This window comes from Girardinichthys multiradiatus, chromosome 21 (genome assembly GCF_021462225.1).
Source record: "Girardinichthys multiradiatus isolate DD_20200921_A chromosome 21, DD_fGirMul_XY1, whole genome shotgun sequence".
Lineage (NCBI taxonomy): Eukaryota > Metazoa > Chordata > Actinopteri > Cyprinodontiformes > Goodeidae > Girardinichthys > Girardinichthys multiradiatus.
Window position 1 is genome coordinate 790,072 of NC_061813.1, and position 26,422 is coordinate 816,493.

The 26,422-nt window shown below is 40.0% G+C and overlaps 1 protein-coding gene across 1 annotated transcript in view; it reads right to left on the reverse strand.

Annotated features, from left to right (window-relative positions):
* Positions 1-3,171: 3,171 nt before the first annotated feature.
* plag1 (pleiomorphic adenoma gene 1) overlaps positions 3,172-26,422 on the reverse strand; it is a 37,318-nt gene continuing 14,067 nt past the window's right edge. The window contains exons 2-3 of the mRNA XM_047349655.1: positions 12,818-13,174; positions 3,172-12,648 (exon numbers count right to left, since the gene is read on the reverse strand). Coding sequence (XP_047205611.1) covers positions 11,457-12,648; positions 12,818-13,065 — 1,440 coding nt within the window. The 5' untranslated portion in view covers positions 13,066-13,174 and the 3' untranslated portion in view covers positions 3,172-11,456. The remainder of the gene's footprint in view (positions 12,649-12,817; positions 13,175-26,422) is intronic.

Genomic DNA, 26,422 nt, shown 5'->3' on the forward strand with positions numbered 1-26,422 from the left:
AAACTACTAGGGGTGCTCATGTTCACAGATGAACAAAATAACTTGTGAATACAATACAGTGGCATACATCATATTTTTCTGATTTAATTTAAATCTTTATTTAATAATTGTTGTCTTACTTAATGTAATAAAATGTAATTGAAATAAATTTCAGAAATAAGAGAGACAGATGGACCCTTTTCCAGATGTCTTTGGCTTCTACACGCAGTTATACACACACCCAAATACTGTGAGTGTTGAGGAAGCTCATATTTTGACAAAGTCAAAGTCCAGGTGAGGCATTCTATTGTGAAGTGATGATAAATCTCTTTCTTTGGAGGTTAGCAACCAACACAACAAGACAATAATTTCTGTTCCTTTTTTATCACAATAAGTCAGCTGGAATGAGTTCAGCTGGACTCTTTCATAGCATTAACTGATGGCTCAAGGTCCAACCCTTAAAACTACCAGGTTACACTAAGAGGTTTTATGCTATTTTTGTTGTATAAATAGGAGATGTAGCAAAGATACACTAAACTCTTCTGTCTATCCATCCTGCAGGTAAGTAACTGAAAGAACCACAAGGATCTATTTAATTTACATGAATGTAGATTCTGTTAGTCTTAACATTCGACGCTGCGTAAGCAGGCATCCTGGTTCAGCAGCTCCAGCTCAGCTGTGAGTTTTTATTTTTAGATGTGTTGTGTGCCACCTTCCACCAAGCATCCTGACATTTTCCGCGAGGTGAGGAGGAAGAGACACGGGACCTGCGGCATCATCAGGTGTCGCAACTGGAGTAAAAGGTACATAGCTGTCATTCCATCCATCATCATGGGAAATGTGAGATCCCTTCCCAAAAAAGTGGATGAATTGCCAGCGCTAACTTGGCTTAAGAGAGTCTTCAGAGAGAGCAGCTTAATTATCCTGAGACATGGCTAACCGTGCTAACTCTTGACACACACATAAACATGCACGGTTTTAATTTACTCGAGCCCACACAACCAAGGTGTCGGGGTCTGGGTTGCGTGTTTGTGTATATTGTGCTTGCAACATTGTGTTCAGTTCCTAGATGGTGCTGGAGTTCTCAGGTGCACTGGGGAACAGGTGCATCTTATTCTGCTGATTGCATGGAGGACTACTTAAGCAGGAGGCTGCCAGCACTTCGACGCCAGAGTGTTTGCCTTCAGTGATAACGAACTCAGCCACCTCTAGTCTAAGCTTTGTTTTTGTGCTCTAAGTAACTTTGTTTATGCTCCTTCACAGGCTGACCCCTGACTCTTGGATTTACCTTACTGAACACAGATTTCGGTTTCAGAAATTCTGTTGGTCAAGATTTCCTACGTTTTTGAGGACTTCGTTTCCTAAACTCCTGATTTCAACTGGACTCTGCTGAAACTGAAAGCAGTTTTCCTGCTTTCTCCGTTTCTTGGATCAAGACATTAAGCGTACCCTGACCACCCTCCAACGTAAGCATCTGCATCTTAGATAACTTCATGGTTTTTCCAATCTCCCTCAAACAGCACCAGAGGAAACATCTGAACGAACTCTGCTCCGTAAACCGAGACCCAAAATCCCTCAACCCCTGGTGACCTGACTGCACCTACTTAGTAAGATGTTCACCTGATTATCTTAATTATTTATCGTTAGTTCTGCCTTATTATAGTTCCTTGTCTCACCAGTTCTCTTCGCCTTCCTTCCATACAGTTGAAGATTCACTCGTTCACGTTCCTGATTATTTCTTGCACAATAAAACATCATTTTACTGATTGTCGTTCTCCAGAGTGTAAATCTGTATGTGGGTCAGATCTATTCCGAAAACAATGACACAAGGAGAGCTCTAGGAAGAGAGGAAGGGGTCTGATTGTGTTAATGAATGATTGTGCAACTCTGGGCATATAACTGTCAAAGAGACACTCTGCAGTAAGGACATTGAGCTGCTAGCTATTAGCATGAGGGCGTTTATCCTACCGTGGGAGTTTACACATTATCGCAAGAATGGTGTATGTTCCCCCCTCTGCCAATCCCTGTTCTGATATCATAGTCATGTCTCTCTGTCCTCCACTCTCTTCACATTCACCCAGTATGTTGCCAGAGACAATAAAACACCGGACTTATTGTATGCCAACACCAAGAAGGTATACAGCTCATCACCTTAGGGATGGAAAAAAAAAAAAACATCTACAGGAAGAATATAGAGGACCAGCTGCAGCAGAACAACATCAGTGGGCAAGGGTAGAGGAGCCTGAAAACAATTTCAGGTCAAACCAAAATCCCTGGCTCGTAAGGGATTTGGGGTAGGTGAATGATCTGAACCAGTTCTTCTACAGGTTTGATAAGACACCACTCCCCCAGCCCATTCTTTGCTGCTGCAACCCCAATCCTAACCCTACTCCATGCCCGGGATGCTGTTTTTGAATAACTGCACACTACTTTTTTATGCTGTAAATGGGCCTTTACTGTACAGTCTTTTATTGTTACTGTTTTCATATTTTTACCTTTGTAAATCTGTATGTTTCGACCTGTCTGTCACTTCTGGTACACCTGAATTTCCCCACTGATGGGACAGTAAAATATGATTCTCTTCTATTTTAATAATATCTATCTATATAAACGCGCACACACACAGTTCTTTTAACTTGGTTTAAAATATTTAGGTAGTGAACTATGAACAATAATCAGTTCATTTTAACTGGTGGTGCTGTGGAGTATGTTTGGGTTCAGTGAGTTCACTCTGACAGTTCAACTGAGTTCACTCCATTTATAGCAGGCAGAGCTGGGTAAAAAGGCCAGGTTTCTATTCTGTGGAAATAAGAGTGATATACATGAGTAGCTAATGAGAATGCACGCTGTGACATAATTAGCAGCTGCTTTGTACAGTTTTTGTGGGACTTGCTGATAAAACTTTCTCTATGTGAGGGTGTAACATTGCACTCCCCTGACCACTGTTACATAGCTTACAGTCTGCACTTCTTTCTGTCATGCAACAAACCCTGATCCCATTCTGATCAGGGATTGCATTCATCAGAACCAGTTCTCCACCTTGTGTCACTTCTTTAAGCTGATGGGCCTGGATCTGTGTGATCTGTTAAAACATGAAAAGCCTCAACAGCTGCTGAATTATACAAGTACCCAAAGTGCTATTGTACCTTTAGAAAATGGAAGCTTTTAGGAAATACCAAACAGACTCAGTAGTTGGATCTTTTTCTTTACTTTATTGAACTTTCATTACACTGAATAAAAACACTAGAGTTGACAAATACAACTCTCCTCTCTCATAGCAGCATTGTATGTGAATGAAGTCTGGTTATTTTGCCAACCAATAAATAATCTTTCTTTGGATGACAATGTTTAAAAAGATGAAAAAAACAGTTGATAAAAGCTGCAGCATCGATTTTTTTTAACCATTTATAAAACATATGTATTTGTAAAATGTATATTTCTGATTTACTTTGCCTATATGTATAAAATATGACAGTAGTTTAGGGAAAGATGTGTTGGAAAATGTAGAGATTTTTCTGAGTTCATTATAGACAGTGTAGCTGAAAATGCTGAACCAGAACAAGGAGCAAAACTAACCTGTCTATAATGAAGTTTATCTCTGAAGTCACTTAAAAACATGCAAAAACATTTGAGGATCAGCACCAACTTTTTCTTCAGCTGAGCATTCTTGCATGTCTTACAATGCTATGTTGAGACCATGTAATAACAGGCATGTCGGGGGGGAAAAAAAACTACAAAACTCACAGTACAACAAAAATATGTGTAGCTATACGGTAGAAGCAGGCACACGCGGCAGCTTTTCAGCTAAGCTGGATACATGTACAAACAACACATTTAAGAGAAAGAGGTCTCTAGCACCTTAAGGAGCTTTAGACATGTTTTAGCAGCTTGATCCATTACCTAAATGTTTTGCAGTATGGCAGTGTTACTTACATACACATTCAATAGAGTTCACTGGTACCGCTAGAGCTTATGAATACGTCTGACATCAAATGACCTGCTGTCCGCCTCTCACTGATTGGTTTCTATCCCACATCACCAGAGATAGAGATTCTGTTTTTCAAAGACAACTGAAAATAGCTTTAGAGTTTTAACTCTGTTTGACACTACGGCACAATCAGTGGGGCTTTTTATTTCTTCCAAATGTTTTCTTCATTGATTTAATCTCCTTTCAAATCTCTCAAATTCTACTTTAAAAATGTGGGCTCATGTAAAATCTGCTGTTATAATCTCAGAAAATTGCCAGAAAAAGTAAGTAGATCCTTCACTTCAAAGATTATGTATGTCAGAGCATACTTAAATTATCTGGTCCAAACTAAGTACAACCTCAAATGAAAAACAACACATGGTCTGTTACAATCGATTCATTAACAAAAAACCAAACCAAAATGCATAAGCTGGATGTAAAAAACTAAGTACACCCTAACTGCTGCCATCAGTTACAAGGGTAAGTGGTAGCCAGGTGCTGCTAATCAAATGATTTGTTCTTCTGTCATCAGACAGAGTAAACACCTTCATAAGAAAACTGAGGTTGTAGCAGTTTGCTGCTCTGCACCGAATGTGTGTTAATACAATGCCAAGGAGGAAAGACATCAGCAACAACTGTTGCTACCCATCACTGTGGTATAGATTATATGGCCATTTGCAGTTCTATGTTCCAGTCTTTGCAAAATAGATGTCACTGCAAGTTAATCTGGAGGTCACAGCATCCAATGCTGTATCTAACAGCTACATCCCAAAATACACAGGCCTTTCTTAGCATGCAACATTGTTTTGCAAATTTTGAATCCAAACAAACCACTTGGCGCCATGTCCTTTGGATGCATCAAACTAGAGATGTTTGGTTAAAATGCACAGCTGTTGAGCAAGGAGGTGATTTGGGCCTGTTCTGCAGCCAAAAGATCTGAACACCTTGAGCTCATTTAAGTTTATCGTGAACTGCTCTTTACCATGTGCAAAGCATTCTCCAGTAAAATTTAAGGCCTTTTTTCCGACAGCTTAAGCTTGTCCCAAGTAGCTCATCAAAAAGACAATGACGACTCATCATACCTACAACAGAATGAAATTACACTGTTGAAACAGCCGTCCCCCTGTCTAGACCTCAGTCTGATGGAGCCATTTAAACTTCAGCAGCATAGTAAAATGACTTCTCTAATAATAATTATAATAATAATAATATTACAAAAGTCTGATAAGATCATAAAGAAGATGCTCACTTAAAGTTATGGCATCAAAGACTGGACGTTAGATTTCCACTCAACTTCTGCGTTTTGACTTAGTTTATGTTGAATGAATGAGGACACAATGCAATATGGAATGTATTGTTTGTCTCAGGCTGTATGAGCCTCCTTTTACATGTCATTATTGTAAAAATAAAACATGGTGTATTTCTTTCTGTAACAAGCAAGTCTTGGTTTTATCATACACAAAAACAAAATATATTTAGATGTTATAAATGTCAAATTAGTCTTGTTTATTGCCTTGGGCTCGCCTATACCAGCGTACAAATAGTTCACTTAAACTAACATGTATGCATTTAAAACTGCATACAGACTGTGCAAGTAAAGCAAAAATTACACTTATAGGAAAACACAGTCAAAACTTTAACTGTAAAAATAAAACATTTATATTGTATTTACATATTACTGTTCTCTAAAAGAGGCAAATATTCATTTACACATTTGTATTAAGCATTTAAACCAAAAGTACTGGAAGAAATAAGGCATTTCATTAACAAAAAGTGCTGCAATTATAAAAAAAAAAAAACTTTTTCATAAAACCATACACCTTCACAAGATACAGGTAGCACACACTGATAAATGCTTTGACACAATAATATTCAACTCTATGTTTTAAACAGTCTAAAACATTATTCAGGAAGGAATACAAAAAAACTTCATGTTAAGCAGAAATTCTAGTTCATGATCTGAATACTGAAGCACAAAGACAAGATGATGCTGTGAGGTAAAGAACACTAAATGAGAACACTAATAAAATATCAGCTCCATTCACACCCTAATACTCTACTTTTCTCCAAATTCAACAGAAAGCACTGAATGGACATGTGGCCTAAACTACACATCAGAACTCAAATATCCAGCCCGTTTTTCTGCCTTACTCCTGCTGCTGGAGACTGAGCAGCTAGTGAATGATGCCACTATGTCTGGATCATCACAAAGTTTAAGATTATTTTTACAACAGAAAAAACTCCTGCATGTGAACCTAATCAGATGGTTTCATTTCCAACAGAAAGCCGTAACAATGTCAGACTATGGTCAGAGAAGATCATTCATACTAGGAAAACTGTCTTTCATCACTTCCACATAAACCATTCTGTCTGCTTATCTTGGTCTTTTTTAGGTGGTTCCACAGCTAGTTGAGGGAGTTTTTCATGTGTTACCGGGCAGTCTTAAAACAACACTCGATGATGTATGTTAACTACATACAGACGTTTCTAATGACAAAACATGAGAAAGCAGAGCAGGAAAAGTCAGAAAGTGAAACCAGTACCAAGATCAGGAAAGGAGACCTTGGTCATAAGATGAACTTAATGACATAATATAAATGGACTGTACTCATCTAAAAATCTTCCAGGGGTTCATAGCTTTTCTCACAAAACATGCGCATCTTCGTACACCGATGCAAAGATCGGTAGCCTTGTCCAGGGGCACATTGACATGTGGCAGGAGGAAGCTGAAATCTAACCTGCAACCTTCCAATTAAAAGACAACCACTCCCCCCATTCAGCCACAGTTGCCCATATATGTATATGTAAAATGCTGTCTACAACAGGGAGAAGAACGGGTTTAAATTTTTACTCCCAGATCCGTGGCATTGGTAGTATTTGAATGATAAAGCAAATATTCGCTTTAACTCAGAAAATCAAGGGACAGAACTAGAAATGTGGACTTCACACTTCTGAAGTTATTCCTCATCCTAGGAAGTAACGGCAACAGAGGGGGACACCTCAACATTTTGGGACTTCCTTTGACTTGTTCCAGAGACTCATTCTGATCTTTGAAATCTCCTTTCATTTGTTCAGTTTTCCAAAAGAAGGTTTCATTTTTAAAGACATTTTTCCGCGTTGATTTTCTTGACTCCAGAAGACTCGGGACTATTTTTCAGAAGATAGACAGAATCAAAGCATGACCCAGAATGCTAAGGTCCCAGCTGAGCGGAACCCAAACAGGACAACTCCACATGAGCCCCAAAACTAGATGTAGGGACAATGTTCAGTCAAGCCCTATATGAATAAATCTACAACACAGCAGAGGGAATGAGAGTTGCTAAAAGCAAAGTATAATTTACAATCTGGCTGTCAGTCTAATAAGAAATAATTTCACTGTGTATAAATTTAGAAAAACTGAAATGATTAACAGCCACAAGCCTGAGAGTGAAAATCATGGAACGTGGATGTGACTGAAAGGATCGTCGTCCAGGCAGGCTGTATAAAATCACATCTACAGGAAGTAAAATGCTTCCCTTCAAACTAACAGTCACTTTTCTTAAGTCCCTTATGTTTTTCGTAAATCATTTCAGATTATAATGCATTACATGAAGAAGATCTGCTTGGTGCGGGTAGATTTACTTAACCCAGCCAATAATATTTTCCCCACTGCTGAGGTTTCAAAGCATATTAGAAACAAAGGACAGAGCTTCTCCCTGGCCTGTGATGCTGCCTAGACGTGTTGCCTCTTTGTTCACATGTTCCTTTATTAAATGGAACCTATCCCTCCATTCCTTCATAGAACCATGTTTTTGGGGCAACGACAGATCAGTTCAGGGTAATGGGAGCTGATTCACAGGGCCTGAAACAACTAAAAAGTGGAAGCTCAGCAGCAACATTTATGTTACCGAGGACTGAACCAAGCCTACACAATCAGCAGGTTTTACTTTGAGAACAGATGGAACTCTATGATAACTCTATTGTTCCTCTGGTTTATAATGTAGATACATTTTACATTCTGATCACAAGCCAAGACCATTAAAAATATGTTGGAAACTACCTGAGACTGCTAATTGATGGGCACATATCATGTAGCTGAAGAAGAACGGGGTCATAGGATATAATCACTTATGTTACTTTATCTTCAATACTAATTTACAGAACATTAAGTGTGGATGTAGGTACCAGACTTCTGAAGGATTTCTTTTAAATTTCAGCTAAACCTGGAATCCACAGGTTATGATTAAATGTTTGTTTTAAACTAAATATGTTTCATTTGGATTTGTCAGTGCTTAAACAAAACGGCAATTTTATGCCTTAAAGTTAGCGTACGCAGGATTTAAAAGTAAAAAAAAAATGTCTTGTTGGTTTTGAAAGCATGACTAAGAAATGTCTTGTGCACTAAAACAGGAAACACGGCAGGAAACTTGGAATCATTGCTCTTCTTCAGTCAGCTGTTTCAATATTAGGCAGGTGGTCATAATGCTATGCCTGGTCCATGTTGTTAAGAGGACAATTTTGGGGTTAGGTGGGTGACTGGGGAGTTTTTTTTTTTGTCGTTTATAAATGAATATATAGGCAAAAACCTAAGCTAGAAGCAAAGCGGCAGATGGGGAACATCTCAGCTACAACCATGTCTCAGGATGGAGGGCATTAAGAAACGGTAAAGAAAGAAATGAGTCTTAATCATAATCAATACCATTATCACAATTGTAGGCAATAATATCACAATCATATATTTTCCTGGTATTGTGGAGGCCCAGTTCTGGACTTTGTGTTTCTTATTCGCCGATGTAGATTCAAAACTACATCAGCGAATGCTTTTGGTGTTTGGAACAACCAAAGTCCACAAGATCATTTGAAATAATTAAAATTTATCTTTCAAGGATTTTTCCTAAGTTCAAAATCATTGAATCCTACTCACTGGAAATGATTCTACTCCCTGAATAAGATTCCTTGTATGAGCATTTACAGATCAGGGGTGGTTGGAGGCACATACTGATTGCTGAAGGGCTTCAATCCTACAGATATACCACTACAGAGCTAAAAGTACAAGAAACGTCAGGTCCTGTTTGTTCACAGCTGTAAAAATAAGCTAAACAGGTTATGAGATTGTGTTCTGTCGAGTGATGAATCAGAAGTGGAACATTTCGGACCTATGGATCAGTGTATATCTGGAAGAGGAAAAATTATGTCTAAAGTGGCACAGCAGTGGCTTAGTGATGATCTGAGGCTGCTTTGCTTTCTCTGGCAAAGGAAACCTACAGCATATGGAAGGCAAGATCAATTCAATGAACAATTAGGAAATCCTGGGAGAAAATGTCATTCTGTGTTTAAGAAAGCTAGAGCTTGGGAGTCACTTGGACCTTCAAACGGGACAATGATCTCACAGATATGTGAAAGTCCAACAAAGGTTCAGAAGAAGTCCTGGTAGATACTAAAGTGGCCATCATAGTGTCCTGACTTGAACTCTATTAATGTGATTGTGATTTGAAAAACTCGAGGCCTTTGTCCAAGAGGAGTGTATTAATGTTCCTCACGAATGCTGTCAGAAGCTGGGGTCTGGCTAAGAATTATTTTCACAGAGTTGAAAACAGCAAAAGGTGCTCCACAAAGTACCAAAGATGCTGGTCATGAGGGGGTTGAATCGTTTTAGACTGTGGTAGTCATTAAAAGTGGCCTTTTGTTTGGAGAAACCATTAGTTGTATTGATCTATTTAAACTGTTTCAGTTTGATCTGTTTATTAAAAACAGCTGCTAGGTTGGATTTTCGGCCAAAAAAACCCAACTTGCAGAGGGACTTCAATCATTCTAGGTACAACTGTAAATCCATTTCCACTCAAATACCCATAAACATATCAAGGACCATGCAGGAGGCAGTGTCTTACCCAATAACAGTTTGGTCCACTGTGAAGTAAATATACAGGGAATAGTTGGACCGTATAAAGCCCATTTTCTATGTGGAAAGCACAACCTGGGCCTCCCTGACAATCTTTAGATGCTCAACCACACAAACTGTGTGTGTGGATAATTTTTGGCTCATTATTTCACAAGTTTTAACTATGTTGTTAGTAGATTTTGGTTTGTAATGGGCAGTGACGAAGCCAGAAAAGTTTCATTGGGGTGACCAGACAGAGACCAGAGGGGGAGGGACATGCAGCACAGGTTGCTGGGGTCGGGACTCAAACCAGGGACAGCTTTGTCGAGGACTGAAGCCTCTGTATATGGGTAGCCCACTCTACCGCTACTCCATAAGCCATGTCCTTCTTTTTGTGGTTTGAGCAGTGGATAATTCACCTTAATTCAACTTCTAATAATAAAACAGCATTTTCTTGTAAATAGCAGTGACACCATGAAACATTACTTTTCTTTAAAAAGAAAAAGGAGAGAAAAGAGGTCCCGTCCACTTACATTAGTTCAGAGGCTGTTAATGAGCTAACAAGCACACACACATAACACATTGCCCTTTCACAATTACAGTTATGTGTGGTGCACACAACATGTTAGTGAACGTTATCTCATTTTTTCTCTTTCACTGGAAACCAGACATTTTTATTTTTTATTTTAAACTGATATAGGAATCTTTTTAAAGTAAATAAATGTTTTTGCCTTTTTAACTTAACTCAGAGTCTGACCTCTTCTGCAGCAGAGGAATATGAAAGGATATTGCTCCGTGCTCCACAAGTCCTTCTGTAGTTGCTGTTGTAATTGTAATAATGGTTGACAGCATTACTGCTGTCACCATCTGTTTAGGAGGGGGAATGCTTGTTCTTGGGGTGGCCATAGATTGGCTCGTGGCGGCCATGGCCACCCCTGGCCACCTGCTGGTTCCGCCCCTGGGGATGGGGGCAGGAGTTACCCAGTTACTCTAATTTTAAGATTAGTGATTTGCTCTTAATGTCGATTGACTAAAATTTGGGCTTCTAACACATTCTGTCATGTCTATGACCTATACCATGAACAAAATTGTTTGCATGATAAAGATGTTTTGTTAGTTTAAATGGTTTTGAGTTAGTCTGCAACAAAATCACAAACAAGAAGTTACCCAAGAGTAGAAGGAAGGCTTGCCTTTTCTGTTGACAGCCTAACTGGTCCTGACATCACACTGATGTTATTGATGGGTAATACAGAAGAATTACTGTAAAGAACCATGTGATCCAAGTAAGACGTTGTCCATCCAGTTACAGAGCTTCCTGGATCATCAACAAATTAGCTCAATAGGAGCTGCAGAAGAATTTGCTTCAGCATAAGGCTGAGTGCCACTTTCTACCATGTGATCAAAGAGGAACATTGAAGCTAATACATTTTTAAAGTAATTTCTGTATTTTGAGCACCTTATAAAATGTGTAAATAATATGAATGAAAAGAGTGTGTGTGAGTGTGTGTAGCTGTTGGCCCTCATCATTATTCACCTACTGCTGTGTTATCTCCCCACCTTTTAACCAAAATCAACTGACTAGCTAAGAATACCGGTATCCTATTTGGCTGTTTCTAAGCTGTGGAGGCTCTGTACTGGACAGGACAAACTGCATCACTGAAAAGCTTGGTGGAACCGGGGTAGTGTGGTGGGGGTGCTCAGGCTGCATATGAAGGAGGGGAGTCCTTGGAGAGGGTTTTCTGCAGCCTCTTGACCTGTAGGGGTCTGGGTGTGCAGATGGACAAGAGGAACAGGTTCTTCTGTGGGTGGAAAGGTGATGGCTGGTCCGATGCTGCCCACGCTGCTTCCTACCTGATTGAATGCAGGCCCGTTGTGTGGCAGGAAGTTGAACAGCTGGGAAAAATCCATAAGAGAGGAAGATGAGGCCACAGAGTCCGCTGCAGGACCTGCTGCTGGCGTGGAAATTTTTGAGAGGGACGCGTCCTCGCTCACTTCCTCCAGCATACCCACATGAGGTAACAACTCAAGTTTGGAGGAGGGAATTTGAGGTTCTAGAGATGCAGAGGACGAGGATGGCATTGTGTTCTGCAGCTCCATTAGATAGGTCTCCAGTTCTCCCTTTAGATTCTGCTCCCTCTCATGTGAGGTGATGGTGTATGAGGTATAGTTGGAGCTCAGTGGGTACTTTAAAGAAAATAGGTTACTGGGGGAAGAGAAGGACTGCGTGTCCAGGCCAGAGCCTGTGAACACGTTAACCTGGTGTGATCTTGTTGTCAGTGTTGCTGGAAAGTCATCCTTGATGCTTCCAGAAGCCAAATCAAAAACATCGGTCTCCAGCGAATCAGCTGGTTCAGTTTTTACCCTCAGCAGCTCCCTGGTGTGGCTCTTTTTCATGTGACGGGTCAGGTGATCCTTCCTACCAAAGCGCTGAGCACAGTACTGACAGAGGAAGTCCTTGTGTCCAGTGTGCACCACCATGTGGCGTCGCACATCTTTGCGGGTGTAAAACTGACGCTCACAATGCTCACAACAATGCTTCTTCTCTTTGGTCCCCCCAGATGTCTTGCCTGCGTGTGTTTTGAGGTGTTCCAGCAGAACCACAGTGCTGGGGAACAGCTGCAGGCAAACTTGGCAGGTCAGGTCTCCGCTGTTTGCAGCATGGAGGGCCAGGTGACGCTTAAAGCCAAGCTTGGTGTTGTAGCTCTTCCCGCACTCCTGACAGGTGAAGGCCTCCTTGTGTGGGTCATGAGTGTGTTGGTGATTTTTTAAGTGATCCTTGCGGTGAAACATTTTTTCACAGTATGAACACTTGTGGCTTTTTTCTGGTGAGTGAGTTGCCATATGCCTTGGAACACAGACACAATCTATGAGCATACAGAATGGCTTAAATCATGTTTAAAGTAAGCATGCAATACACAGAACTTAAAGGTATAAAAAAATACTCATTAGTAAATCATAAGGCTAGATTTCAATAAGCCTAAAGAAACAAATCAACATGCTGCAGCCAGCTGTACCGTAGCAGCTTGTATTTGGAGACGAAAGCCTTGGTGCAGTCAGCATGGGAGCAGCGATATGGCCTTTCCCCTGTATGAGAGTACGAGTGCACCTTTAACTTCTCCAGACTGTTGAATGCCTTCTGACACTCCTGACAAGGAAAATTCTTCTTGGGTTTCCCTTCTGCTCTCCTGCGTTTCCCCGAAGTTGGTGAAAGCTTGGCTTTCTCCAGGACTTGGACATGGCGTCCCTCTGTTCCTGTGGCCATGGCACCCTAAAGCAGACCAGCTACATGGACAATTGCAGGGTGCCCAACTAGTGCTGATGTAACTCTAACTTCCAGCTTTAGGTTGTCATCCCAGCCTGGACTCAGGGGCCTAACACAGAAAGAAAGAGAGAGAAAATATTATCTGAAGAGTTAGAGATTCCTGTGTTACACTTAAAGGAATACTGATTAATAGACTCTCAGATTGACCTGTATGTATCAATAAATATGCTAATGGGTGAGCCTATCAGTGTGTGGGTATGATCAGCATCTGCAATCACACATGAGCTCCGACTTCTGCTTAGGGCCCAGAATCAGTTTAACAGATTGTAACTTAATAATGTCAAACTGAAAGTAAACCTACACAGTTACACAGTCATGGAGAAAAAAGTGCACCCCCTATTCTAGGGTTTCATTATATGAATGATCAGATGCGACAATTACGGTACTTAAATTCAACCAGTGTTCAAAGCCGCATATCACAGATGTGATGTCCCTAATACAGATCCAGCTCAACAATACCCAAGGAACAACAAAGACTCAAGCCTATTATAAATTAGAAACTGCTGAAACACTCGTGTCACTGTCCACAGTGAAACCAGTGCACCTATTCCACTGGCTCCATTTGGCCCCACTTGACTCCACTCACCTTTTCCATTATTGTTTTTTCCGTATTGGTACCTACTTTTTTCGTCCCTGCTCCTGAGCAGGTCCGACCGGGGCTGAGTCAGGACTACATGTGACGTGAACAGACTGCTGTTCACTGATTGGTCATGGGACCAGGAGAAATGAGAACGTTTTCGCTGAGGTAGTTCAGGGAAAAGTTAATAAAACTCAAGAGCGACTACAATAATTTTAAGGACCACAGTGCCCAAGCAGGTCAAATCGAAATATAATTTTTCCATTTACAAAGAATAAACCATGCCTGAAGGCTGAAAGAAAGACAAAAAAGTACACCATGTCAGGTTTCTTAATTACACGCAGGTTTAAATTGATAAACTTTATTGTTTTATGCCAATTTTCACTGATTTAGAATATGATGCTTGCAACAGGTTTCAAAAAAGCTGGGGCAGGGTCATGTTTACCACTGTTTTACATCACCTTTCCTTAGAACAACACCCAAAAAGCGTTTAGGAACTGAGGACACCAATTGTTAAAGCTTTGTAGGTGAAATTCTTTTCCATTCTTGCTTGATGTAAGACTTCAGTTGCTTAACAGTCTGGGGTCTCTGTTGTCATATTTTGAGGTTCATAATGCGCCGCATGTTTTCAAAGAAGACAGGTCTGGACTGCAGGCAGGCCAGTCTAGGACCCGCACTCCTTCACTACGAAGCCAGGCTGTTGTAACACGTGCAGAATGTGGCTTGGTATCGTCTGATGATGCACTGTCTTACGGAAATAAGCAGGGACGTTCCTGAAACACACCTTGATTGGATGACAGCAAATGTTGCTCCAGAACCTGTACGTACCTTCTAGGATTAATGGTGCATTCACAGATGTGCCAGTTACCCCTGCCATAGGCACTATCATGCTCCCCCTTACCATCACAGATTCTGGCTTTTGAACTGTGTGCTGATAACAATGCAAATGGTCCTTTTCTTCTTTGGTCTGGAGGACATGATTTCCCAAAACAATTTGAAATGTGGACTCGTCAGACCACAGCACACTTTTCCACTTTGTGTCAGTCCGTCTTAAATGAGCTCAGGTCCAGAGAAGCTGGCGCTGTTCTGGGTGTTGTTGATATTTGGCTTTTAATTTGTAGATGTGGTAACAAACTGCGTTTACTGACAATGGCCTACTGAAGTGTTCCTGAGCCTAGGTGGTAATATCTGTTACACAATGATGTGGGTTTTCATGAAACTCACCTATTTTAAATCAACCTGCTCACCTGTGGATAGTTCCAAACTGGTGTTTTTAAGGATTCCCGAACTTTCCCATTCTTGTTGTCCCTGTCCCAGCTTTTTTGGAACTTTTTTTGAAGCTTAAAATTTAAATGAGTGAATATTTGCTAAAAAACAATAACAGCATTTCAGCATTAAATATTGTAGTGTAGTGTATTGCATATAGGTTGAAAAGGATTTGCAAATCATTGTTTTCTGTTAAGGGCTGCATGGTGGAGCAGTTGGTAGCAAAGTTGCCTTGCAGCAAGAAGGTCCTAGGTTTGACTCCTGGCCAGGGGTCCTTCTGCGTGGAGTTTTTATGTTCTCTCCTTGCATGCGTGGGTTCTCACCAGGTACTCAGGTTTCCTCCCACAGTCTACATTAACCTACATGCCTGTTAGGTTAATTGGTATCTCTAAATTGCCCTTAGGTGTGAATGAGTGTGTGCATGGTTGTTTGTCCTGTGGGTGTCCACATTGCCCTGTGACATGGTGACCTGTCCAGGGTGTACCCTGCCTCCCGCCCTTGGACTGCTGGAGGTAGGCACCAGCTTCCACGACCCACTATGGAAGAAGTGATATAGAAAATAACTGACTGTTTTCTGTTTTTATTTATGTTTTACACAATGTCCCAACTTCATTGGAATTGGGGCAGTAGAAGACATGTTATGAGTGAGAGGACGGTGTAAAGACCCTCATCTTTCATTAAAGTATCACTTTAGGAATTGTTTGTGCATAAATGAGAAAAAGAAAAACATAACATGACGTGCTGAAGTATCTCTGGAGCGTCTGGTTTTAGCTGCATCTGAGGGAATATTAGCTCGCTAATAGCAACAAAACAATTTTGTCCCTACCTGATGATGTATGTGGTGATATTGAAACATAACTGGTCATTAAAATGATGCACCTCAATTAGCATTTATACATGTTAATTCTGTAGTTTTTTTGATCAACCTAGTTTTCAACTAGGGGTGACTGTGGCTCAGGTGGAAGGAGTTTGTCCTATAAATGGTGGGTTGCTGGTTCAAACCCCCACTCTGTCTCAGTTATTGTGTCCTTGTCCTGCTGATGGTGGTCAGAGGGCCCGGTGGTGCCGATTTTATGACAGCCTCACTTCTGTCACTGTGCCCCAGGGCAGCTGTGGCTGTGGAATGTTGCTTACCACTGTCATTGTGTGAATGGGTGAATGACTGATTGTAGTGTAAAGCACTTTGGGGTCTCTGGGAACTTGATAAAGCTCTATACAAGTGCAGGCCATTTACTATAATTAAAATAATTAATTCTACTAAGCAATGTTTTCATTAGAATTGTTTCGGTCTGTTCTAAGAATGAACTATGCTCAACCAAGCGTAGCAGTCAGTCCCCCAAAGAGAGAAGAATTGCCAGGGCCCTCGGTTCCACAATCGTCAGCAGGTTATTTATGTCATGTTTAAAATGTTGTTAAAAGAAGTTTGAAAATGGTGGTGTTCTTAATTTTGATACCAGATCAGAACCAATCATTGTGAAAATGACTCCCATCTCTGGGCAGCCGATCGGTGCATTTCTAAACCGTACAGATATTTTTCTTGTTTATTGATGTTTACAGCCAATTACTAATTACTAACAGTTAAGCAGGAGTACATAGGGGCAAACCAGTGTCATTACATTCTCATCCACACAACAGCAACAATCAATGAAATGTTCTCTGAGCATTTTGACATGTAAAGTACCTGATGGCTACAGAATGTTAAAATGTTCTGCTTGTTGAGATGTAGGAGCTAAATACATTTGATAAATTTCTCTTTCAGCTTTGCAGTTAGATCTATGAGCCTTATGATGAACTAGTGGCCTCTCAATGTGCCCAGTCTGTTGGTCTTTGCTCTCATTACTAGAGTTTTCATCTTCCTTTTCAATGCAACTGTTTAATTTACCTTTTGCCAGATTATTAAGGTCTTTTTCCCTTCATTTTTAGTTTAATTTTAGTAAATTTAATAAATAATAATTTAAATAAATTTATTATCTTAAAAACCATGGAGTTAAAGTAAATATTGTTTCATTTGTTCTACTAAACAATAAGAATTATTGTATTTGAAATTTCTGGTTTATTTTGGACTTTCTGAGTGTCGAGTAGGTCAGTTAGACACCAGAGTGAGAAAGTCATGTGACAAACACCACCATAGATAGCTTTTGTTTTCTTTAGGACAAATGACCTTTGATTTTTCAGTTAATGTTTTTTTGCCTTGAGGTGACTGGTGAACATGTTAATGTCAGCCCAACTCTGTTATGTCCTTGACTCTTCAGATGAGGCAGTCACAACCTGGCAACCACCGGCCTTGTGGGTCGAGAGACTAATGCAGTGATGACATACTGTACGGTTTGTGCAAACAGCAAGCTAAGGGTTAAAAATCTGTCTCTACTTACGATTTATGAATAGCTAGAGTAATCTCAAAGGGAGCTCAGTGATGCCTCATGTTTGTGGGTTTATGATGAAAATGTTTTGTGAAAGAGGCACATTGCGTTCCCATGCAATGTGTTGGCTCGCAAAAGTTGTTAATGACCTTGAAAAGGGTGTGCATTTTGGAACAGCAGCGCATTTGACAAACTGCTCACAAAATAAACAGCACTGATATAGCATTGATATGGTGTATTTGTCATATGCAGTCAACAATGCGATTAAATGCTTAGGATAAGAAGAACCATTCAACTCACTATAAAAACAAAAGTGGCGTGCAAAAAAAGTTCCGTCATGCAGCAGCAATAAGCAAATAAAGTGTCACAGATGTGGTTTCGTGCAGTATTAATGTCCAGAGTTCAGTAGTTTGACAGCATGTGGATAATAACTGTCTTTAAGTCTGATTGAAGATCTTTTTATTTAAGGCCGATTTCAAAATAAAACTCAATAAATCTCAAAAACGGGTCTCCCACAAAGTATTGCGAGATAACGCAAAGACTATTGCGTGAGAACGCAAAAAGCATAGCGTGGGAACGCAAAAGAAAAAAATTCCCCCATGTCCCCTCGTGGGCTCCGTATTAAATGACTGGAATCAAAAGACAGAAAAACATTTTCCTATGATACCTGCCTCACCTGGATTGCACACATTAGGATGTTATAACGCGTTTAATATGACAAATTGGCACCTTCCCCCGATTTAAAAACTATTTTGTTTTGTGATTTTTAACCTACGTATTTTTGTCCAACTTTTTAAGGCAAACTACTATTGCAAGTTTATTAAAATGACATTATAAATATCATAATTACATGTGATAGAATGTCAAAGGTATTTAATAAAAAGCCTGTAAGGTATTAAGTTTATAAATAGTTACATGATGCTCTCAAGCCGAGTGGAGCAGTTTCTGAGGCAAAATTGATAGGGTTCATGTCATTAGACTACAGGGATAGGAACCAAATTTGTTTGTAAAACCTTCAACCATTTGTAATATTTTTGCATGAATGTATGGGTGGGGAGATGAGTGAGTTTGTGTAGATGAGCGTGCATGTCGAAATAAGTATTAGTGCAGAGTGGATGTGCATGAATTTGTAACCCTGGAGGTGCAAGGTGGTTAGAAGAGTGAGAAGGTTAGAAAGGTCGCAAACATTCCCACCCAAGAGCAGCAAAGAGCAGGTAGAACTGGCTCATGAAGGCCTAAACAGCCTCAGCCAGAAAGACACAAGCCACCACCTCAGAGCATCTCAAGACCCTAATGATCTGTGGTGTTGCATATGTTGAGAAGTGAGGGGGCATCAAGGCATTGGCATGAATCCCTCACTGGTGGCCAGCTCTCCCATTAGCTTCCACCCCATCAGAGAATTTAAGTACACCCTTTCATCAAACTTTTTGACAGGTGGGTGGGACTTCCGGTGAGGGCGGGACTTCCGGTTGGCGCAATGTGGGGGCCATGTGGGTGCCATGTGGGCAGGAGGTCACGTGGTCAAGCAGGTGGTGTGTCCAAGGGGGCGTAACCGTGGATGCTGATTGCTTGTCGTCATTAGGGGCAATACCTTAAATGAGCCAATTAAAACACACAGGGGTGTGTTTAAGGGTGTTATTAATAATCTGTATGTTTTTTCAGGCGTTAATACATCTAAAAAACAAAAACAAAAAAGACATGCATCCTTTTATATTTTAAAGGTATAATCAACTTAATGTTGACCTATCACATGAAATCCTAATAAATGAACTGTGTAACCTGACAGAAATTGTAAGTTCATTTTGCTTTTACAGCAGGACCTATTTACTGAATATATGAGCCAGTCTAAATCAGTTCAAAATAGAAAAGACCTAAAAAGTAAATTAAAAGATTGTGCTTCACTACATCGATGGAACGAGAAAAACCTTCAGCTTCTGCGTCAACATACTGGAAAAGCAGCTGAAAGAGGTAAGACGAATATGAGATTAACAGAAAAAAAAAGAACTTCAGTATACTGTTTCCAAGTTATAAATTGACTCTAGCAATGATGTGTTTGTTTTTGAATCATGAGAGACTCCATTTTAGGAAAAAAGGAATGATAATTTTAGTTACCTGTAGCTTTTCTAAAACATTTACTTTTTCATCTTAGAGTAAAAGGTTATTCAGGGGGGGTTACAGTTATACTATATACAACTGTTAGGGGCGATGTCAGGAAGGGCAGTTACGTCTGTTCCTTAGATAACCATATCACCTTTGAACTCAAGAAAGGTTTTGGTCTTAAAAACATAGTCTTTGCAGTTGAGATAACACTGTCATGTTCTGGTATAAATACTGTGTGTAAAATGTTGTTCGGGGGCTCTGTTTCATTGGCTAACCTCAGTGTCAGGGTCTTCGAATGCTGAATGTCTTTGAACCATAACACTTGTTACATTGAAAATACCAGTACTGACAAGAAAAAATGTCGGTAAATATTTCAGGAAACCCGGAAATTGTGGCTTCTACTTCTGATAATTCACAAAAGCACAATGACATCTTAAAACGTAAGTAAGTAAGTAAGTATCATTAAATGCATGTGAATGTTCTCTAATTTTTGTTTATATATATTGTTTATATATATATATATATATATATATATATATATATATATATATATATATATATATATATATATATATATATATTTGTTTCTTTGTCATAGAACCCACCGCTGATGACCTTGATGATTTCATCTTGACACAATCAGATTATGGTAAGTAAATGTTAAATGCAATAAAATATATATATACATTTATATATTATAGTTAACCCTTGACAATGTTTCAATTTATAGATTTGATGAGAGAGGTAAACCCGAATGATCAAGTTGGAGGGTTCAGTGGCTGGAATCGACAGTCAGAATTGAGAAGGCGAATTATTTCCAAACAAGAAAAAACCCCAACAACATCTGAACTTTCTTCTAACACAGAAATTAAAACTGATTCTTTGAATACTCCTCCGTCAATTATCATCATTTCCCCTGAAGACACACCGGATAAGTTACCAGCACCACCAGAAAGTAAGTCCTAAGAACTAACTATTTTTCTTTGAGAGTGAATGTATTTTAAACCTCAGATAAAACTGTTTACAGATTCGACTGAGAGCTCTGTGGAAGACACAGCTGTCGAGCAGCAGCAGCAGCAGGGTAGAAAAATTTTTTAAAAAAAATAAAAACAATATATATATATATATATATATATATATATATATGTATTTTAAGTATAGTTCAATAAAATGTCATATAAACCTGTTTACAGATACATCCAAAGATGCCACATTGAATCCGCCCACCAGAAGGTCGCTTTTCAAAGATCAAGACAGCTTTCAGCAGAGAGGCACCGTTTCAGTTCAACAAGAAGTGAAATCTGGAGGTTTTACCGCAAAGAATCGGAGTAAGATTTAAAAAAAAAACTTGTGTATTTTAAAAACTATTTTTCGTTTTATTTATGAACGCTGTGCTGCACAGCGTAAGATAACTTTTAGTGTCTTCTGTTTTTACAGAATATTTAACCCTGGCCAAAAGACAGCGACTCTCTGCGCTACAAAGCAGAGCAACGCTAGTGAGTGGATTAATGAACGGTACGTTTTAATTCATACATACATACTGAATTAATTTGAATTCCTTTTTTTTTTCCAGCTTTAATGTGATTATTTCAATATATATATATATATATATATATATTTATTTATCTATTTATTTATTTTTTGTTCATTCTCCTTACAGAGGTAACGTTGATGGTAGGACAGATTGGCCACAGAAACGGACAGCGCAGGAAGACAGTCTCTACAGCCTCACGGGATCTTCGTAATAAGGCCTCATCGTTAACGCTTCTGGCAGCATGTCAGATTCTGTTAAAGAAGCATTTTGGTGACATCAAGGTGATTTTAAACTGAACTGATCACTGTGTTTTTTTTTTTTTTTTTTTTTTTCTGTAGGTTAGTTTTATTTTATTTTTTTTTCTTATGTTCATAGAAATGGATAACCGAATCAGACTTGCCCTGGATGAAATAAGAAATTTAGTTAATGAACTTAACGAAATTCCCATTAATGCAGAAGTAGCAGATAACATCGTTTTAAATGCATCTCCTGCTAACAGTGAAAATGTAATAAATGAACATCAGCACGGTGACGTTTTAAACGTAATCAATCAGGCTCTTGATGATTTAAATAGCGCGCCGTCTCCACACAGCATTGAGCAAAATGATCCACCTGACAGTCATCAGAATCCTTCTACGTCACACGCCGCAGATCATCACGAGGGTCATTTCAATACGGACGTAGCAGTTAGTTCTGATCAAATAGGACGAAAGCCTCCAGCCGTGGTTGAACGTGAACATTTTAATAACCATGAAATAAGGAGACCTTTTACCATACCGCCGCCCTGTCCAAGTAACGTTCCAGATTTAGCAGCATTCTATACAAACATCATGCGTATTATCATTGAATAAGCGACGCTGCGAGATCGTTAACCAGACGTATCGACGTTGTGCAGCTGGAATTAGTGGGTGAAAATCTCAATCGTCACATCACATTTACTGTCACAGATGATGGAAATATGATCCTGCCTGCTTTCGAAAACTTCCTCGACGATTTAGTACAATCGAATGCAAATATACCTGTAGATAATAACATGGAATTTGTTCTTCAGGTTGTTAATAACCCGGCAGGAGGTTCTAAGCGTAAAGCTGCAGGAACGTTAGACTGTGAACTGTTTAATAAGAAAATGCGTCATTTGTATATTATAAACAATACCGGTAATCAGTTATGTTTTGCAATCAGCCTCGCACACGTCTCTGATCCTGAGCTCACGGATCACCGTGCTGTAGAACTGGGGAGGAGATGGCAGCATCAGGCAGGCCTCGACGAGCAAACAGCAGTTACTTTTAGTGATATTGGTAAATTTGAAACCATTCTGAAGAGAAAAATTGTAGTGTTTCACAGAACCACGGGCTCTACTGCTCTGTGTAAATTTGAGACCAGTTTCCCTGATCGTTCAAACCCTCTGTTTTTGCTGTTATTTCAAGGTCATTACTATGGGATAAAAAATCTCAAAGGTTTTATGGGGTGCAGATATATTTGTAATTACTGTTACACCAGCTATGAGAATGCAAATACACACCATTGTGAAGGTTATTGTCCAGTGTGTCGAATATATAAATGTATGCAAGAGATTAGCAATCCTGTAAGCTGTGCAGGCTGTCAAAGAATCTGTCGTAATTCCTCATGTTTCAGCAGACACAGGGAACCGCGCATCAGAAATAGTGCTGAAAAACCTATGAGTGACTGTGAGTTGGTAAAACTGTGTAAAGTATGCAAACGGATATACGTTATTCCAATCAGTAAACCGAATAAACCACACGTGTGTAATGTAAAATGCAGTATTTGCGGTGAAAATGTACCCCCCAGCCTAGACATTACATGCGATGATCATAAATGTTACATTCAGCCTTGCAGTGCAATTAATCAGCTTGATGATAAACTGATTTTTTATGATTTCGAATGCCTCGTCAATGAGAGCGGCGTGCATACCCCCTTTCTGGTCTGTGCTAAAACGTTGAAAGGTGATGAATGGTACGCTTATGGACTGAATTGCACCCAAAAATGTCTCCTGCATTTCAGGAGGCCGAAGTACAGAGGCTTCACCTTAATAGCGCACAATGCGCGGGGGTACGATGGTTACCTGATTCTCACAGCAATGCTGCAGTTAGGGATTAAACCTCATCTCGTCATGGTAGGGAGTAAACTTCTCTGTTTAACCGACCCTGATTACAGGTTAAAATACATTGATAGCCTGTCATTTATGTGCATAAAGCTTAGCGCCATGCCGAAAGCGTTAGGCTTTACCGATCAAAGCAAGGGTTTTTTTCCCCACCTATTTTCTTCTGAACAACGTCTCCAGTATGTGGGGCCTTTTCCTCCTCCATCCTGCTACGCTGTAGAACGCATGAGTCTTCAAGAACAACAGGTGTTTAGCAGCTGGTACAGAGAAGCGAGCAAAGAGGTCTTTGACTTTAAGAAAGAAGCTATTCGTTATTGTAAAAATGACGTTGAAATTCTTTTTCAAGGATGCTTAAAATTCAGAGACGAGTTCTTTAAGGAGACAAGTGTGGATCCGTTTAAAAGTATCACAATAGCATCAGCCTGCATGAAGGTTTTTGTAACCAATTTCCTTCCTCCTCAAACCTTAGCCATTCCATCACCTCTGGACTACAGACGTAGCAGTAAAACGTTCTCCAGCGCGTCCATTCAATGGCTCGGCTGGATTGCAGACAGCAGAGCCATATTTATCGAGCATGCATTAAATAGGGGTGAAAAGAAAATCGGGCCATATTCAGTGGATGGGTAAGCAGAGATTAACGGTGTCAAAGTTGCGTTTGAATTTTACGGCTGTTTTTTCCACGGCTGTAAAAAGTGTTACATGCCTCATGACAAGTGTCCGTTGAGAGGGGTCGCATTTGAACAGTTTTACGCAGCCACTGTTGAGAGAAGCAAGGTGTTACAAACTGTGTACGGCCTTCGTCTCGAGGTCATATGGGAGCATGAGTGGATTGAAATGAAAAAATCAGACCCAGGGGTGATCATCTTTCTTGAGAAAGTTAATGCACCCGAACCGCTATCCCCCCGGGATGCGCTGTATGGTGGACGCACCTGTCCTATGAAGTTGAGGTACACAGCGGAACCGGATGAAACTGTACACTATGTGGATTACACATCTCTGTACCCTTATGTAAACGCCAACTGCGTTTTTCCCCTCGGACACCCCACCATCATTTACAAAGATTTTGATGACCCCAGCAGCTACTTCGGTATAATCAAAGCTGTGGTCTACCCACCACGTAACCTGTTGTTCCCTGTTTTACCTTACAGAACATCCCAAGGTAAACTTGTGTTCACTCTCTGCCGCTCATGCGCTTAAATAAATAACCAGTCAGGTCCCTGCATGCATAATGATGAGGACAGTGCTCTGACGGGTGTATGGGTGAGTGTAGAACTCTGTAAAGCGTTGGAGTGTGGTTATTGTCTTGCTAAAATCACAGAGGTGTAGCATTTTGAAAAGAGAAGTGATACAATTTTTAAAGGTTACATTCATTGCTTTTTAAAGGGTAAGCAGGAGGCTTCAGGCTATCCGTCTGAAGCAGTGGATCAGGAGAGTAAGTCAAAGTATATAAGCGACTACAAACAGCATCAGGGCATCCAATTAGACCCTGAGAAAATCGAGATGAATCCTGCCAAAAGGCAGGTTGCAAAATTGTGTTTAAACAGTTTTTGGGGGAAATTTGCGCAAAGAAGTGATCTGTCTCAGACCACAGTCATCACTAACCCTGAAGTCTTTTTCAGCTTCATGTTCTCGAGTAAATACAGGGTTAACTATTTTCATTTTTTCAACCCTGAAATGTGTGTAGTGCAGTGGAACTACAGCAAACGTGTCATATATCCACCAAGTAAGACAAATAATGTGTTTATAGCAGCATTCACCACCGCTTATGCACGTTTAAAACTTCTCAGCAGCATGGAGAAGTTACAGGACAGATTGATTTATATTGACACGGACAGTTTGATTTATGTGACAAAAAGTGGTGAAACTCCTCTGGAATTGGGGAATTATCTGGGTGATCTTACTGACGAGTTAGATGGTGACAGCATTTCGGAGTTTGCATCGACAGGACCCAAGAGTTATGCATACCAGACCAAAAACCGTAAAAATGTAATGAGACGTGCTAAAGGCATCACTCAGATGCATGAATGCAGCGAGAGGGTCAATTTTGACAGCATCAAAGGGCTGGTCGAGGGCTACTTACAGGGGTCAAGTGAGGGTGTCATTGAAATCCCTCAGCACACGATCAGGAGGGATAAAAAGAGATTCCGTTTGACAAACGCGACATTTCTTAAAAAGTTTCGACTGGTGTATGATAAGAGACGTCTTTTTTCTGACGGGACAACTCTGGCTTTTGGTTATTAGAGTTGAAGAAGAAATAAAATAAAAAGTCACATGGATTTACAGGAGATTGATTTTGATCCTAGATTTAGAGCACCTTTCTCATGTATGATAGTTGGACCCAGCGGCTGTGGGAAAACTTTCTTTGTAAAATGTATTTTACAAAACTGTAATCATGTCATGGATATTGTTCCAGAAAATATTGTATGGATTTACACATCTTTTCAACCCATGTATGCTGAATTGCAGAAGATGAATAAAAATATTACCTTTGTGGAAGGATTGCCTCATTCTTTTGAAGATGAAAACCTGTTTCCTCCTGATCAGAATCATCTGATTATTCTAGACGATGTTATCGCTCAAGCCTCAGATGATGAAAACGTGATGAAGGTCTTTACCCAGTTTCGTCACCATCGTAATATGAGTGTTATGATGTTGACTCAGAATGTTTTTCATCAGGGAAAGTTCAGTCGCACTATTAGTTTGAACTGTAATTATATGGTGTTGTTTAAGAACCCGAGAGATAAACTCCAGCTGAACATACTGGCCCGCCAAATGTTTCCATCTCAAAAGGGTCTCTTCTTGGAGAGTTTTGAAGATGCAACGAGAGAAGCTCATGGATATTTAATCATCGATTTTACGCCTACCTGCCCAGAACATTTCAGACTGAGAACGGGGATACTTCCTCAGCAGTGGCCTGCTGTGTACGTACCCAGAACAAAGTAAGTCATCATGTCTGCACGTATAAAAAGGAATTTACCATTATTCAGAGCTTTGTACCAGGCCTGTCCACAGAAACGTAAAGATATTCTCGCACACTGCTCTCCCGACTTTATTCAGGCTCTGTGCGAGATTGCACTGAATATCCTAAAAGGTAACATTAAACTATCACCCTCTCAACACCGACAATTGAAGAAACAAAGAAATATCATCAGATTGTTGGGTGATAAAAGAACCGGGATAAAAACTAAACAGTTGGCTCTCAAAAAGCAACGAGGTGGTTTTATTCTCCCCATCTTAACGGCTCTTGCACCCTTGATCGGTGATCTAGTGGGTGGAATCATCAGGAGATAATGTCTCTCAGAACATCGCAGAAGATGTTTCTCATTTCACCTCATCAA